The sequence below is a fragment of the Clavelina lepadiformis genome, chromosome 2 (assembly GCF_947623445.1).
Source record: "Clavelina lepadiformis chromosome 2, kaClaLepa1.1, whole genome shotgun sequence".
Lineage (NCBI taxonomy): Eukaryota > Metazoa > Chordata > Ascidiacea > Aplousobranchia > Clavelinidae > Clavelina > Clavelina lepadiformis.
Genome location: NC_135241.1, coordinates 24,699,365 through 24,715,274, shown reverse-complemented (window position 1 = coordinate 24,715,274; position 15,910 = coordinate 24,699,365). Strand labels below are relative to the sequence as shown.

The window sequence follows — 15,910 nt, the reverse complement described above, 5'->3', positions numbered from 1 at the left end:
AAAATGATAACAACACAACAGAATGATAACAAAAGTCCCAGTACTGGCGGACCGCGGTCCAAATCTATATTTTCCAAATTGTTCATACTGGACAATTACTGGCATTTTTTCCTCGAGTATGACGTAACAACCCAAATCGATTACGCTGTATTTTTCGCGATTTTGAAGTGCCGAGGAAATTTTAAGTTTGTTTTTATAGGAACGTTTTTTGGATTTTACTGATGACGTCGGCTAAAACTAATCACGAGCTAGTGACGTGGCTCGAGGTCAGAGATTGATTGATATTATACAGTGAGACCTCGTTAATCCGGACCACTTTGTTTCGTCAAAAAATGTCGGTTTAGCGGGGTATCCAGATTATCGGAAAGTAAAAAATCAATCAATCTTGCAAATGCAGCACCGTGTTCAAAACGCAGTATGCACCTTACTCCAATTCTAAGTACCGAGTTTCAGGCTGGACAGCAACTAAAATAAAATTATATTTTTTGTATGATCCGACCCAGTGTCGAACCCCAGAACCACCGTATTAAACACGAATGCTCTAAGCCAGAAGTGACGATCATGCGGCCGCAAATCGGTTTGACAACCGCTCTTGCATGGCGAAACATTCCGGCGAGACCAGCAGTCTTGAACTTTCTTAGGCCTGTTTCCAATTTTTGCGCAATGCGATATCAAAAGCTGATAGCACGATAGAGTCGCAGCAGTATGTCTTCAATAGATTGCCGCACTCAACCTACGTAATGTACGTATTTTTTTGCGACCGCGGAAGCGTTGTTTGTTAGTGTTGATAAACAATTTATTTTTTCGTTTCTAAAATACTGTACAGTATTTCATAGTATGACTAAAAAGCTGTGCGGCTTACTCAGCTGTAACTGACAAAGTGTCTTGCCACAACGAATAGGACCGTCACCGTTGCTACAACGTCATTATGCAACGCAACGCAATTATGCGTAGATAATAATCGGCTATTGTTTCGTCAACAAACTAACATACTGCATTAGGACAATCGTGAATCATTTTCGCTTAACTGTTAATAATAATCCGGTTTATCGGATTTTATTGCTATTGATTTAGCACATTTGTTCCAAAACTTTTGTGTCGGAGTCGGACAGCGGGGTTTCCGGATTACAGGGGTAAAATGCATAGGAAGAAATCCGTTCCCGGCAGTTTTGTGTCGGATAGCGGGGATTCCGGTTCATCGGGGTACGGATTAACGAGGTCCCACTGTATTATATTATAGGCATCGCCAAACCACGAAGGATTAGCGTTAAATGTGTTGGTCTTTGAACTAAAAGAAACCATCATTTTATTCAGATTTTTGAGGACAAAGTAAGTTGAGATATTTGTCAGAAATTTTATTTTTATAACCTCCAAAAGCCAATAAATGATATGAGCTAGTTATATAGTGTAAGTGATACACATCAAGATGCAAATGAAGCGAACAATTTTAATAAACTTCATTTCTGATGGATTTATATTTTCACGTCATTCATTTTAACAAGTGACCTATTCCATGCGCAGTGAAATATGTGCGTTGAAATCCCACACCACCAATCTGACGTATCTTACTGTGTTTGGACGAGAGAACAAGTTGAGCACGTGACTGTTATCATCAGTATTCCCTTCAAAAACCTGTAAAACAATGAAAGCAACTCTTCAATTTTTGAAACATTTTTGCAGCATACCTTATATTATGACATAAAATACACTCACCACGTCATTTCCGTTGACATCTTGAACCAACTTTTGCATATTTTTCAAGCAAACCTACACGTTCAAAACTAGAATTGTCCACTTGAGGAAATATGATATGGACGTTTGTTACATAACTGAAACATATTATGACTCAAACATGTTCATTACATAGCATGCACAAATAGAATTCTAGAATAAAAATGTTTGAACCTAAACTCGATTATGAAGCTTTTATAACGTTGACCGCTACCTTAAATTTGAGTTCAAAGTACGCTGATGTCTATGGAACAGGGCTACCGCTCCAGCAACAACCAAGTTTCTTAACCATATTCTGATGTGGCTTCGAATTAGCCAAAAGCTAAAAAACTTGTAATTGCAATGTAATGGAAAATACTTGCAAACGTGAATAAGAACTTCAAATATTTGTGATTTTTCGTGATTACGATGACTTTTCCTAAAATCTACCATCCGGTAGATGGTGTGGTAGATCATCTACCATGGTATGGTATGGTATAACATAGGCAATGCATAGCATAAAGTAGGCTTCCACTGTATATCTTTTTGAAGAGATCCTTGCTGGCGTTTTGAAGAATATTACGAAATAGCAACGGAACAAAATACGAATCGGCCATGAAGTAATCTTGTTCATGGTTTATACTAACGGTTTAGCACGCCAACTTACGGTAAGAATTAAGTAAGTTACCAACGCAATAACTATTGCGGGGTCCGTTTGTCTGGGTCAACAAAAATAACACAACGTTGACTTGAGTAGATTTCTAGAAGTTGCCGTTGAAGCTCGACTCATTTTAAACGAGAAAATGTGACCAGACATAAGATGAGGAAAAGACTCAGCCTCAGCTTAAGCGCTGAGGGTTCTAATCGACTTGAAGTTATTTGGTGATACTTGAAGTGATATGCAAGGGACGTCCCAAGGTTTCACGTTGCAAGTTTAAACAAATTTCTTCACCATGACCTTGAACGGAAGTGACGAAACCTTCAAGAAAAAACAACGCCATCTTCCGTATAAACATGTTTCTAAACTTGAGAAATATCGTGTTAATTTTGATATAGTCCGGAGCCAAGAAAAACCATATTTTGAAAAATATGTAAGTTATAGATGAAGCAGAAGTAGCGCTATCAGCTAAATACAAATACAACCTCTACGGTAATAAAATTATTATAAAAAAAAACAAAAAATAGAGAAAGTATCCGGAATGCATTAAAGCAACCAAATGTTGAAACTCTGTATATCGTGTAAACATTATCTTTGTAAACATCTCTAGCCCATCTGTAAAGTTATCTATCACCATAAATTTGAGCAACCAATCATACAGGTTGTATAAGGATAGACTTTCCGTAAAGACTTATCTGTGGAAAAAGCTGCAACAACCAGTAGGTATTACCGACCAAGCTGTATACCGGCTGGTTATTCTTCAAAAAGCGTCTCAAAGTATGCGTCCTAGTTCGATGATAGTTTAGATTGTTCACAGAAAATCGTTTATATATTCATTATGATTGCGTCTAATTTCCAGCGCTGTATTTGTTGTAATTGACACCTGCCAACTGCCGACTGCTCTTATAAGGCTTCGAGTTATATTGACACAAGAATTTAATGTAAATTGAAATGAAGTCTTGTGTTTGCCTCCGCCAATAAAACACCTTGTAAGCTGTAGTTTATTAATTTTTGTTCACAATTGCTGGTAAGTTTCAAATACTCGTCATTAATGTAATTTTACCCAGTCTTCTTGTTTAGCAACAAATATACAGCCAGGAAATAAAGCGATTAGTAATCACACGTTTCAGATATGGATAGTTTCAAATTTTCACGTCACACATTTTAACAAGTCACGTATTCTATACGCATGGAAATATGTGATTTAAAATTCCACACCACAAATTTGACGTATCTTGCTGTGATTGGTTGAGGAAACAGGTTGAGCACGTGACTATTTTTATCAGTATTTCCTTCAAAAATCTGTAAAACAATAAAAGTTATATGAAGACTGATTGGAAATTCTTACCAGATATACTTTACATAATGACGTCATAATACTCACCATATCATTTCCGTCATCATCCTGAACAAACTCCAATTCATCAGGGAAATTCCCAAATGATATCTTGTATCTGGTCACCCATTGGTTGGTACTGGGATTTCCTTGAGTGACGACACCAGTCAGTGTTGTGTTAACTTTCATGTCAACCTGGATCCAGGCTCCTCGTTTGTCTGTGAAAACACGAGATAATCAACTTCCACGTTTTTTGTTTTTAAATTAGAAGTTTTCCTCGAACTGTTCTTACTGTTTGGATTAGAAGCAATCCAAGCTCTAGATCCATCCAATCGTCCTCGATGAGCAGAATAGGTTGACGAATAAACAGACGATGACGTCATGTCAGCATTCTGAACTCTTTTGCTTTTGATTCCAAGTGGACAAACTTCAGCTTCAAACGAATGAAGAAGTTAAATTTATTGTTTGTTATATAATCTTATAAACTGAATGATATGATATATTCATAAGTTTTAAATCAGAAAATCTCAATTCAACTTGTTGTGTTTACCTCTGCCGATATGTTCCATGACATTCCTTATTATATGTTCAATCCTTTCATACCGACCTTATGAAGTAATTAAAGTTAAAAAATTTTATTTACAGCAATAAAAATTATTGAAAAATATGAAAATTACAACGTCATAAAACGCACACTTAGTGGGCAGAAAGCAGTGTATTATGACGTCACTTACCCGAAACGTCATTAAGCCTTTCGCCAAGTTGCTCAACGTCGCTCATATCACAAACACATTGTCCTGGAGGACCGCGATTTCCCCTAGTTCCTTGCGGTCCAATAGCACCTTGGGGTCCACGTCGACCTGGAGGTCCTTGGTGGGTGACAGGCAAGGGACGTTCCAAGGGTTCACGTTGCAAGTTCAAACAAATTTGTTCACCTTGACCTTGAATGGAAGTGACGAAAACCAGAAAGAAAAAAACTGAACTAATTTTGACAAACACCGCCATTTTACGTGCAAGTAAGCTTAATTCGACAAACCTGAAAAATATCTAGTTCAGTTTGCTTTAATACACATAAAGACAAAACTCTGTTTTTCTAACAAATTTCGCTGTTTATAAAGCTGATGTATGGTGCAAGTGTATCACAAGCTCAACTGATACATAGATTTTACCTATTGTTACCAAAGATAGCAAAGTAGGCTACAATAATGGCCATAACACACAGCGACCTTTTTTTAAAAGTTATTTCATAAACAGCCTTCTCTTAATGTCTAGCTTTTAAGTAGACTTATCAGCAACTACAAGATTTCCCTAAAATCACCGACCTATATATAGTCGCATAAGATCTTTAATCTGGAACAAATCCTTCAGCCTTGCTGGTTATAGAGACGTAAGCTGGCAAATTATGCGGCTAAATTTGGTCAGGAATTTGCTGAGTGACTTTTCAAATTAGAAAAAGCAGCACAAACAGGTGCTACGTCACTAACGGTCGTCTCAAAAGTCCAAATAAGTCAAAGATTTGTTCACATTACTTAAACAGTGATGAGTTGTGGTTTGTGGTCTTACACACCTTGCTCAGTCTGCAGTGAAGCGTCCTTATGCGCTAAGTGTTTATGCGGCTCTTAAGATCAGCTTTTTCATTTATATGGAAACGCTCCCACGATGCTGCTGTAAACACGATACCCACTTCTGGTATCGTTTTAAATTACAAAATACATGGCGTTGTTAAGCAAAGCCAGCTTTTTTGTATTTTTTAATACATTCCTTTTATTTCTAAAGTGACTGGTTGGTTACGTGAGGTGTCAATTTGAATGCTGGTGAATGTTAAACGATTATATTTTCATGGCAGTCGAACGAGGTTGTTTGCTGATGATTGTCGACTTGCAACAATATGGGGCCAAATTTGACAAGATATTGCTCCAATACTAGTAAGCTTAGAACAAAAACACCTCAGGTGCTACCTACGTCATCGATAATTTGTTTCTAGATCGAAAGCATTTTAAGCAATTGTGCCTTTAAGCTACTGTAGGTTGTTTGTAGCAAGTTGATGCTTTGCAGAATTTGCTTTATAATCTCAACCAAAGATTCCATGACATTATGACGTGGGAGATCTTCTTTAATTGTGAAGTCTACCACAACTGCACGTCAATAAAAACTTCAAAGGTTGATCTTCTTCAAATTTGGTTGAATTATCGAATTTTGCATCAGGTTAATTTTGCTTGATTTGGAAACTAAATCTTTACCGTTTCTCGGAAGCATGTGTAGGTTACATTCACATTATGCGCAAACAATATGTCAAGATTAGAGCAAAATATCGTCAGTGCAATATCAAGGTTGCTACTCTCATCTTATCTATGCAAAGCGACCAGTTAGGATGGTAACTATTCAAGATTATGTCAAAAGCTCGTTTCGTTTATCGTAGTTCGTGGTTGCGCAATAAGTCAGGCATTTTACAGCAACTTACCGTTCTGCTATGATCCTGCCTCGGGTAGATCTGCGCGTATTTCCTTTCTCTTGGATGAAGTTCTGTTACTTCCAAAATTACACCACGATTGTTGGCGTAATTCTAACACTGTTGAATATTAGAAATGAATTTTGTTTAAACAAGACGACTTCTATTACTGTACAGCCGTGAATATTACATAAACCATGTGTTGGCTCAAAACCTTTGGACATTTTTACCTTTAGTTTTCGTTTTCCCGCTTGATTTAAAGTCTTTCGTTAACTATTTTATTTGACATTGTGCAATTATTTCGTTATTTATTTGGCACTCGTCGTTTCATTCCCAGGATATTAATCTGACGTAAAGAAAATGAATGTATTCGCGTTTCAATCGTTCCAAAACGTTAAACGTAGCGTTAATGGTAAAACGTTTCAAAACGTTAATGGCAGCGATGAGCAAAAAGCCTGAGGCAGGATCTTGCCACGTCATCAATCATCATATTTTAATTTGTTCAGAAAAAAGCGATTCCCGAAATTACATTTGTTTGTTTGTTTGTCTTTCGCCAAAAGGTCAAACGCAGACATTCTCGCCGAACTGAAGTTTGTTTAAAACGTGTGAAGGGACCAACGTACTGTGTGTGCATATGACGTCATTGCAAAATGTATAAAGCAGAAAAATTTTTAAGCATTGCTTTTATTATTTTACAAAATTTGGAGCAAATGCTAATAATAACAGTAACGTGCTCTAATTTTTTTCTTACCCAATCACAGCAAGATACGTCAGACCTATGTTGTAAAGTTTCAACTCACAAATTTCCAAGCGCATGGAATACACCACTTGTAATAACGTGTCATGTAAAAATTTGCAATTGGTTCATAACATAAATTTGTAATCAACTGGTTCTTTCCTTTCCGTGTTGTATATTAACTTATTGACGTAACGTCCTTGTCAATTCTGATAAACATTTTAAATTTAAAATTACTTGCAAAAAGTTCAAGATTTAATGCACTTTTCAATACACATACAGTGACATGTATACGTAAGTATTTCATTGCATTATGAGTTTATGATGCTGTCTCAAAATATCACAAAAGTCCCATTAACTTATAAGGTGTCAGCAAACGGTAGATGTTCACCGAAGCAAATAGTATCAGCAAATTGCAACAATGTAATGGAATCGACATAAAAAAGTTTGCCTTGAATGAATGAATGAATGCGTTTAAGTATGAAAGAAAACCGGTTTCATAAATCGGAAAAAGAAAAACTGAACTTGAATGAATTACGATTTGGTTCTAAAGCATTCAAGTTCATTTAAAGTGTACACCCCTAATCCTAAACTACGTATCGACTCCTACTAAGTGGCCTTCAGTTGAATTCTCAGAAAAGTTTTCAAATCTTCGCCCAAGAAGCGGACAGCAAGTGAAACAGGCCAGTCTGCGAGGACCCGAATTCTGTCTTATTGTCTTGAACATGAAGGCAGCAGCAGACCGTGGTTGCAGTGGAATGGGAGACAGCATTCCAATCTTCTGATGTTGCAACACACTCAGGGATGCAATCCATCTAGTGACAAATGATCAAGTATGTACAAGTTAGTAGCAACTAGTTACCATTTAGTTTCGCTTCTTGTGTTTGTTTTGCAGTTGTCGAAGTTTAACCATAAAGCACTACGCATCCAGCATGTGCATGATTACTTTGCCTGACTAGTATTTAGAGATTTATTGCTATGATCAAATTGTGTAAAAAGTGAAATTTAATCAGACTCCGAATAAATTTGTTGTGGTAATTACTGGTGTTTTTATATATTTTATTAGATCGTGGTCGTTGCACTGATTCCGGATCCGGTTTCTCTGCTGAAAAATGATCCACCAACATCGTTCGATCCATCGGCTCTACATAAAGGTTTTCCCTGTCAACAACACCACCTAACGACAACATGATGACATGTCTTGCTGGTACATCATTGTCGATGTATCAGCGACAGATGCCAAACAAGATTCAATAATGCAACGAGCAGCAACGTCATCACATTTATTCAAAGATTATCATCGGTGTGCATTTTTGCTGAACAATCTAGGGCTCGACACCAACGCTCAATATTATGTAGCCCGCTCGCACATAGCTACCTTGCTATGGCTGCAATCGCCACTTGCCCATATAAGACTTGATAAATCTTTACTTCACAAGAATACCATTTATCAACATGATACTATATACAACTAAATACAGTATTTAAAGAAATCTTTGTGTTTAGATTATTTGCATCGCATCGATAGACGTGGTATATACTTGTTTATATTATATGTATGGTTGCATCACATAAAACTTTTTTCGGATCACTTGAGGTAAGTTTGGTCAATTTTGATGATTTTGATTGAAAATTTAGCGGCAATTTTGGTGAAGAAATATTTGGTTACTCTAACGTGACATCATACAAACACCACGTAATATTTTGTCAGTATATTGCTATTATGTTGTATACGTCACGTAACTCGAGATTAGAGTTAAATTGTTATATTTAAATACCGGTAGGCTCAACCAGAAACAAAATATCAGGAATTGAAAATGTGGATCATGAGGTTTTTACAAGTTGGTTTGGCTGTTACATTCATGGTTGGATGCGCAGGTATGCTTTGTAGATATCAGCTTGTGTTATGAAATAAGAAAATGTGACTTTGTTAACCATAGTAGTGTCGTCCAGCTGCTGGTTCGCCGGCCACTTATCGCCTGTCAAGTCATTTTCTTTGGGGCTCAAATATTTGCATGATTCGCAGCAAAACTTGACATAACAATATTATACGCGTTCGTAACATTAAAATGCGAAAGATAATTGAATTTAGTATGTTCAGTGACATACTGATACGGTACCGCTTGCAAGTTATATGAAATAACTATCTCCAACACACAGAGAAAGCCGGAAAATGACACCATACATCAGCAATTGTTAGCTCAGAGAATGACATTGTTTAGTACCAAAGAAGGAATTATGACATTAGTATCAGTTTGGAATTAGGTTTATCACTATTCACAATAGACAATTATTGCTTCATCATGGCAAAGCACTTGCAAGTATTTATCAAACCAACGTTTCACAAAAATGCATTAGAAGTTGAAATGGTTTTTAATAGTTAGCTAGATATATTACCGTAGAAAGCCTATGCTATGTACCTTACTTAATATGCTTCATAAGATGTTCTAAGCATTTACTAAACCAACGCTTCACAAAAATGCATTTAAAGCTGATATCATTTTCAAAAACTAGCTAGATATATTACCGTAGATAACTTATGCTATGTAGTATGCACCTTACTTAATATGCCTGACTAGTAATGGTTCTGCAGCTGTTCGCTGTGAAATCGCTGCATGGAGTTGGCTTCCAGGAGCAGGGAGCGGTATAAAATTACAGGTGAAGGTTTCACAAGCCACAATAATGGTCGGCAGTTGCAATTGTTACCGACTTGCAAAGGTCTATGGTATTGCTTGCAATCGTAGGGATAAGAATGGACAATTATAGACAATCATAGACAATACACACGTAAGCTGTCGGCGGTGGGTCATGTTTGGGTTGTAGCTGCCTCCTCCCCCTCCCCAAAGAGCCCCAACCCTGATGTCTTTATACCAAGAACAGCCAAATACCCAGGACGTTCAGCAGCAAACTGCAAAACAATCGATTTTGCAATCGTGGCGATAAGAATAGACACAAAATATCAACGACATAATTGGAGTTGATTTCTTTCACCGATTCGACAGCGTTATAGCTACTGTCATTCTTCTACGTCAGGCGGCCATGGAAAGTTTACTAAAAACTTAGTCTTTGCCGTCAAAGTCAAAACATAATCACAAAGTATCCAGACTATTGAAAGGGTGCTCAAGCATTCACACTTGCGTCCCAGGTTCTATCGATTGTTTGCTTTAAGCTGAAGTAGTGATTCTGCCCAGGTTTGGTCCAACTTTTTCAAAAGCAAAGAGGTTATAAATAAACCAAACAGGCCGACCTACACCTTGAGCAGACTTAGCAAGCTTTGCTGTATAAAGGCCGATATGGTACTGATGTAGATTGACTGTATGTAGCGACAAGCGAATCACTTCACTGTTACATTATTTTATTTTTTCTCTTCTGTGCAAATGATACACAATTTATGTTGGCCTATGTCAAGTATAGTTGGTATATTAAGCTATAATTACAGTATGTAGCCTACTGTGTAGTATTGGATGGTTATTATTGATACAGTAGTAGGTATAGTAAACATTACCACTATATTTATACCTAACATTACTACTATATCTACCATTACTACTATATGGAAAGTCTGTACTTTAAAGTAGGTTTCTGTGTATATTTTAGCTTTAACAGATTATTTCAACGTTGTGCCTTTCTTTAAAACCTATATGTTGACCTATGTACGCCATTTTAAATGTCTAATGCAAAACAAAAAGGTGAAAGAAATCCACTTGTGACGTAAATTAGTTTGTGACAATATTTAGTCACTTTGATTTATTCAACACCTGTTTAACATAACATTTTTATCGTTCTTACGTCACTACCTTAGGCATTTTACATGTTTGTATTTTATCTTTAATTGCTTCGTCGTGCATCTTTGATGTAGGCTTGTCTGTCCCTCACTTTTATACCAGAGTTTTGTCCTTTGCGCTGAGGGTTCGGTTTTTAATTGGGTTGTGGCCGCGTGCTACGGTGATAAAACAAAAGCATGGATGGATCTTGCACGAAAGTTAAATTGACGTCGCGGTTCAACGTCACTGTGGCGCAGAAGTTCAGGGAAATCCGGGTAGGGAAATCACCTAATGCGGGGGCGACATATCAATGCTGTTCTTCCAACACCACGTATGATGGTGTTGCGCGTGCAGGCGATAGATACCAACGGAGCGCGAATTCTCATATTTATCGGTTGTTGACAAGCTATTGACTGAGTATAGCACAGCTGCACATAGTTAATGCTCATGCAGACGTCATAGTTTGGTCGTTCTCCCGGTCGTCATCAAATGTTAGACGCGAAAACTGATGAAACTTCGTTTATATTAGAGCATAGTGGTCAAAATGCTTTCTCAAAATCTTGTGCCTCCACTATTTGCATTGGCTCCTGTATGTTATAGAGTGCAGCGTAGTCTTAAGAAATGTGAGTGGAACGATTGAGTTCCCAACCGCCAATGAGTGTAATAATGACGTCATGTTGCTACCACTGACTATGTTTGGTCTGTATTTCTCTCTCTCTTTGTCTTTCCTTTGTTCAAACCCACTACTTCCAAATGCAGTAGGAGAGTCGTGTAGGCAGCAACTTTAGAAAGTCGAGGCTCTTTGAACAGTTCGCGATCTTCTTCCACTTCTGCCAAATTGGCTAAAGTTATACCAAGTCGTGACCAGGCCAAGTCAGTGATGTAATTATTCAACCTGGTTCTTGGTCGATCTTCTGGTCTATGTGTTCTGACACTTGTTCGCAACTATTTACCTTAATATGAAGTAGCGACTTATGCTGAGCGTGAGTTGTATTTACCGAGCTGAACGCGATTCAAAATGTCAGACAGGTTTGTCGAGAGTTTTGATTAATTTCATGAAATTGAATCTTGAAACGTTTTTACTGAAAATGAACAAAAAAACTAAGAAGATTTTAGTTGCGCATCATACATACGACAAACGGTGAAAAGCAAGGAATTGCTGCAGGAATATTTTAGTAATTTTGCATGAGTAAAAGTCGTGTTAATTTCTTTCGTTGTAGTAATGATAAAAATTCATAGACACGAAACGCAAAGCGGTTTCATCCGGATTAATACAATACCAGCTTTCCCAGAAGATGTTGTAATAGGTCATATCCTGCTTGTACTTTGGATATGGTTGGTTTAGGTTTGATCTGTCACAGTATGTATTAAACCACCAACCTGACTTGAATTCTTGGGCACAATTGCTGTTGTCGTCTCTATCGTTGTCAACATCTGGAGTGCTGAAATAGCCGAAAAAAATCGGAGAGGTCTTAAAACAACTGGAAGTATTTCGTCCAGCAACATATAACTTATAGTTAGATTCTTTTGGCTCCATCAATACCATTTTATATTCGTCGAATGTTTTGACGCCATCCCAGTCTTCAAGATCAAACCCAACTTCCGGTGGTTTTGGTAAATGAAATATTGATGAAGGTGAGATAGTGAGCCTCGATAATCGATAAATATTTTCCAACCCGAGCCAATATTCACCCTGGGGATTCCCGAACCCTCTGACGTAATCGTCCCAACCCCTATTAAAGTTGACCTCTCCGTTCATTCTTCTTTGGATTGTTGTCCAGCTCTTCTTAGTTGAAACGAGCTCCATATCACAGTAGACGTAGGTGAACTGGAATCGTTCCTTGAGCCATATCGGGTAGATACCGCTTGATGTTGAACCACTTGCGTAGATGTTTGTGCATTCTGAAGGGAAATTGTGGAAAAAATATTTGAATAACATTTCCTATGCTATATATCAATTAATATAATATGTTTATTTCTTTTAAACTGCTATAAATTTACAAGAAATCAACAAAAATACAAAACATGTTTTTACGAAAAACGTGATAAATCTTAAAGTCACTGTGGAACTGACTAACGTTACATCAAATTTATATGAATTTCGTTCCAATCCCTCGCAAATATTTTCTCACGAACAACTTGTTCTGTTACCTTTAAAAAAATTGGCCATGTTTTCAAACCCTTGAGCGGTTTCTGCCTTATCTATGGCATTTGCGTACATCTGTTGTTTGTAGTTGCAATCTTGGAGATTACGTAAGTTCCATCTTTTTACCTTTTCCTGACTTAAACTTTCACTAACTTTGTGAACTCGATGCAATAATCTGCTGGCTTGGTCATTCGCTGCATCACAATGCCACCAATCAAACGTCAACAATAGGAAGAACAAATCTAGAAACCATCTTCTGATGATACTTTTTTTATTTTCCAACATAGTTGTTTATCTCTTTCCCCTGAAAACCAACGCTACTAATTCTACCACTTTTACAATTGATATCTTACGTTACAGAATGCAGCGTAATCTTAACAAATGCGAGTGGAACGATTGAGTTCCCAACCGCAAAGGAGTGTGTTAATGACGTCATGTCGGCTGGTGCCAAGTCGTGGGAAATTACATTGAAAAAAGGAGAAGTTGCATATTTGCAGTTTGATGAAGTTTTGTTCAGATGAGGGTTGAGGAATGAGGACTCATCCAAAAATTGTTCCATTAGTTTGCACATAAAAAGGCGTTGTTGATGTCATGGTACAAGTTTTCATTGTGTATATTTGTCAATATCATTATTATAAATATATTTTTAGTCATTTTGCTTTGGATGATGGGCTAAGAGTCCATGGAAAGTTACTGCATTTATTTTCGTTATATTTTTTTTCATACAGTTGTGCAAAAGCAAAATTGAAGTTAACCAAAGCAGAGATGGAAAAGTGAATCATATTTGCATAACTGAAAAACCATTTGGTTACCCCAACTTTTACTTTCAAAACAATGTTTTGATTACTATGGAAAGATTCACAACAAAATGCAGCGAAGCAATTATTTCTTTTGTTTACAATCACATCGGTGAGTAAAAATGTGTAAGAAGTATGAGTAAGGTGGTCTCTCTGAGGCGCGCAGCTGCGCGGATACGCTCACGTTTGCGCAGTGAAACTTAGTTTTAGCGCGCATTTTATTAATCTTTATACAAATGTCAAATACAATAGCAAGAGTTCGTTGAAAACCTGTTTTAGGATGTGATCTTGTTATTTATCGTGTATATTCCTTTTTGCGTATAAGCTCTTCACTATTTTTTAACACTATTTTCACATATAGGCTATTTATACCAATCGTATAAACCCTCTCTCATTTTCACCTTCTGACAAATGTCTTACGTCAAAGAAAAAACGGCCGTTTCTTAAACGTTATCCGAATTGTGCACAATTAACATCATAATTAATCATGTTTCTTCCGTGACATATTTCAAACCAGTCATATTTTACGAAAAGATCAAAAATCTTAAAGTTATGACGAAACAATACGTCGGTTTTCGACCCAATGTTTTCGTCATAAACGTGACAGTTAGTTCAGGAGCTCCGGTAAATCTTGCAATCGACATCATATCGACTCGAACCAAGCTGTCGGTCTTCAGAAGTTCTAAATTCTGCCCACATGATGGCGATAGAGGCAACTTTGCCTCAAGCAGATATTTACGAAGCTGTGGCAACAGCTAGAAATAACATTTCTAAAATGACATCATCCGCATCTTTTGAAGCGTTGCCACAGATCCACGACGTATATATTACGTCACGGGGATTTCATTACGAAATTCGTAGAGAGGTTTTTATATTCATCAGAGGTGACGTGGGAAAGTACGAAATGAATTTAATAATCGATGAAAAGGCAGCAAAGAACTTAACTTTGACGATTTCAAAGACAGAATATAAACATGTGGGTTTGCCAAATCTACCGTTTGATGCCGAACCTTACATGTTAATTACAAACGAAAGTCTTTTCGACGAAGCTCGGCAGGTGGTCGTGCTTATCAGAAACGAAAAACAATCGTTTCGTTTCGTTGGATATGTCCCGAAAGCTTTACCGTTGTCATGCTTGGAGAGCGTGAGAATTCGCGACGGGAAAATTGGCGGTGGACTCGACGAACCTTTGAAAGTGGTTGAAGAGTTGGTCTTAAGCGTGGACCTTAACTTCAGATGCGTTAGAGAGTTATTCTCCGTTGATTACAAATGGCGAGCGTATCGAGTGACGTCAAAAATAGACATCCCAAAACTGGCGATGGAGTTCAACTTAACACGAGCTTAGTTGAACCTGAACTTATGATTAAAGCGGATGACTTGTTACCCGGGATGTACGTCATAAAGGTCAACGTCAACGTCACTTCTGACGAAAGATTAAACGTAATTGAAAAGGGCGATGACTACACCTTGGTAGAAATTCCCAAGAGAAAATTAAATTTTCTAATCAAGGGAGGAGATGTGGTTGAGGCTGGTGAGTCGATAATATTAGATTTCTATGTTTAAGTTGTGCGGTTTCCCGTTACAAGAAATATTATCCTGAAATGCCTAATATCTATACACAGGAATGAACACAAATATTTTAAAATTTGAGTCTTCAATTGACTTTAACGAACATGTGGGAAATATCAAACTTGACTGGTTTTGTGCCGTCACACAAGAAGATCTACCAATGACAAAAGAGATTGGAAAAATACAAAGAAAAGGTTTGAAATAATTTTCTCATTTTAGACTTTTTGATCAAAAATTGAATTTTTATTTTTCACTTCCAAGGTTCCTGCTTTGATTGGCAAACTCTTTTTGTTACTGGCGATGACGTCATGGAAATTTCCATGGACAAACTGGTGCAAAGCGACCATTAAATTATTACGTCAGGCTAATCGCAGCGGATCCGCATTATGACGCAACGTTCGCCGACCAGACAATTGTTATGAAATCAACCTCAATTCCGAATGTTACTTTAAGGCGAGCTTGCAGAATTTTTTTGTGTGTAGCAACAACCACAAAAAACGCTTCTACAAAGTGGTTTTCGTTGAATTATATACAGCATTTGCAGAAAAGTGTTTAGATTGTTACGTCACTACCAATCACTTTTAACACCAAAAGATGTTTTCATAGTCTTGGTATGACATGAATTTTGAAGGACTGGAATTTGCGTTTCGATTGCTTTTTTCCAAATTAGGCTCCCCAGTGTGTGTTATTGAATGTGTTATTGGCGATTTATTTGTTAGCTCAGGATATTTGTATTAGGGATTGC

At 37.2% G+C, this 15,910-nt stretch overlaps 3 protein-coding genes and 1 long non-coding RNA gene across 4 annotated transcripts; 2 read left to right on the top strand and 2 right to left on the bottom strand.

Annotated features, from left to right (window-relative positions):
• Nucleotides 1-3,351: 3,351 nt before the first annotated feature.
• On the bottom strand, nt 3,352-4,743 carry LOC143444837 (retinoschisin-like). The gene is made up of 5 exons (XM_076943614.1): nt 4,439-4,743; nt 4,255-4,311; nt 3,997-4,137; nt 3,753-3,922; nt 3,352-3,670 (listed from the first exon to the last, which is right to left on the bottom strand). Exons 1-5 carry the CDS (start codon nt 4,707-4,709, stop codon nt 3,533-3,535), a joined length of 777 nt encoding a protein of 258 aa, XP_076799729.1. The 5' UTR covers nt 4,710-4,743; the 3' UTR covers nt 3,352-3,532.
• Nucleotides 4,744-7,367: 2,624 nt separating this feature from the next.
• Nucleotides 7,368-13,686, top strand: LOC143444844 (uncharacterized). The gene is made up of 6 exons (XR_013113773.1): nt 7,368-7,722; nt 7,956-8,192; nt 8,396-8,486; nt 8,674-8,767; nt 13,160-13,393; nt 13,528-13,686. It is a non-coding gene; the product is annotated as an uncharacterized LOC143444844 (long non-coding RNA).
• Nucleotides 11,855-12,592, bottom strand: LOC143446424 (fibroleukin-like). Its single transcript, XM_076946042.1, has one exon. It carries the CDS (start codon nt 12,590-12,592, stop codon nt 11,855-11,857), a length of 738 nt encoding a protein of 245 aa, XP_076802157.1.
• A 690-nt stretch (nt 13,687-14,376) lies between the features above and the next one.
• LOC143444841 (uncharacterized) lies at nt 14,377-15,606 on the top strand. Its single transcript, XM_076943619.1, has 3 exons — nt 14,377-15,127; nt 15,219-15,359; nt 15,427-15,606. Exons 1-3 carry the CDS (start codon nt 14,866-14,868, stop codon nt 15,513-15,515), a joined length of 492 nt encoding a protein of 163 aa, XP_076799734.1. The 5' UTR covers nt 14,377-14,865; the 3' UTR covers nt 15,516-15,606.
• The last annotated feature ends 304 nt before the right edge of the window (nt 15,607-15,910 follow it).